This window comes from Sabethes cyaneus, chromosome 3 (genome assembly GCF_943734655.1).
Source record: "Sabethes cyaneus chromosome 3, idSabCyanKW18_F2, whole genome shotgun sequence".
Classification (NCBI taxonomy): Eukaryota; Metazoa; Arthropoda; class Insecta; order Diptera; family Culicidae; genus Sabethes; species Sabethes cyaneus.
The window spans coordinates 230980235-230981818 of record NC_071355.1 but is presented as its reverse complement, the minus strand read 5'-3'; the positions used below and the strand labels follow the sequence as shown (position 1 = coordinate 230981818).

Sequence of the window (1584 nt, the reverse complement as noted above, 5' to 3'; positions counted from 1 at the left end):
TAGATTACGGTAAAAATAACTATTACTAGCATATTTCAGATGTTCAAAAATCATTAGCTTAGTAGCAAAACTTTCTACTCAATTTCCTGCTCGATTATTTAGGTTGTCGCCATTGCTTATCCATGCTCGTTGCCTTGGTTACCTGTCAACAAACGACTGCCGTAGATTTGCGAATGCAATGTAAATTAATTAAATATTTTCGTTTAATCCAAATGAGCAATTGACAGCGATAAACTGAAAGTGGTTGATAAGTTCGTATATTTGGGACCTCTGGTCAACGTCGACAATAATATCCGTAAAGAGATTCAACGACGCATTCAAGCAAGAAGTCGAACCTACTTTTCCCCCCGCATGACGCTTCGACGATTACCTCAACGCGTTTCTCTAAAAGTTACTAGAAAGAAATTTACCATTTATGGTGTGCTTTCATACTTTTAAACATTGGCAAATTATTCAAATCGTAAAACTAAAAATTTATTCATCAAGTTTTGAGATTAACATTGTAACATTGTAAAATCTATTCAATCGGGAAACTCATAAACTTGAAATATTTCGATTGTATGCCTGGCAAGGTGTATTCTGGGCCCAACTTGGCAAGCTCTTCAAATCTGAAAGATAACATAAGCCATTTAATATGAATGCGATCTATGACTGTATATACTACGCACGATATTTCATAGTCCGTTCGATAACCGGCTTTTGTTGCGGCGCCCTGAGATCCGGGAGCCGAAAAGGGATGCGCAGCAAGTTTGATTCCCAGTGCTTTACACATCGGTACCCGAGCCTTCAGGATTTCCGTTGCAATTCCCCTTCCTCGGTATCGTTTGTTAACGGAAAGACCGTACGCAATCAATCGATTAACCGTACCATAATGATCGGCACAGTTGAACTGCTTCGAAACGTACTCCATAATGCGCTGTACATTTTGTTTCTTTTCACCTTCGAACTAAATGATGTTGGAAAATAATTAGAATTGATCCTCTTAAAATCATTTCCACTTACCTCGTAGTCTGAATAATTTGCATTATCCCTCACAGCTAGTATATTGGCACCGATAATTTCATTGGATCCTTCCTTGTAGCAGACGAGAGTCATTTTCTCCTTCAAAATCGATCTCCATAGGTTGACAACCCCGGCACGGGATTGTTGATTCTTCGGAACACCCATGCTAACGGTCATCGGTTCTTCTTCCATGAAATGATTCAGGAAATGTTTGACCAAATCTTCATAACGGTCTTCGGTTAGGTCCTGAACTTGGTAGGTAACGATTCGCCCGTCGCTGCCTTCGCCATCCTTAGCCTGAAAGGTATGCCAAACGACGGGAATTGCTGGTTGCGATGGTCTAGTCCAAGCCATGGTTGCGTTTACTGTGTTTTACTATTCGACTTTGTCGTTGATTTTTAGTTTATATCTGGTCGGCCGAGTCAGTTGGTAAGAGCAGCGTCATTCTATGCTGATAACTATGTACATTTGCTTTTTGTTGATTTTTCGATTATGCCATATGTAATCTGTTCCGTCATTCTTCTTATCAGAGTCGTACAAAATGTGCATGATTTGTTACTGTAGGAGACACGTGAACCTCAC

The 1584-nt window shown here is 40.0% G+C and overlaps 1 protein-coding gene across 1 annotated transcript; it reads right to left on the bottom strand.

Annotated features, from left to right (window-relative positions):
* Positions 1-517: 517 nt before the first annotated feature.
* Positions 518-1356, bottom strand: LOC128740866 (uncharacterized). The gene is made up of 3 exons (XM_053836437.1): positions 1003-1356; positions 669-946; positions 518-608 (listed from the first exon to the last, which is right to left on the bottom strand). The coding sequence occupies exons 1-3, from the start codon at positions 1354-1356 to the stop codon at positions 518-520; spliced, it is 723 nt and encodes a 240-aa protein (XP_053692412.1).
* Between the last annotated feature and the right edge of the window lie 228 nt (positions 1357-1584).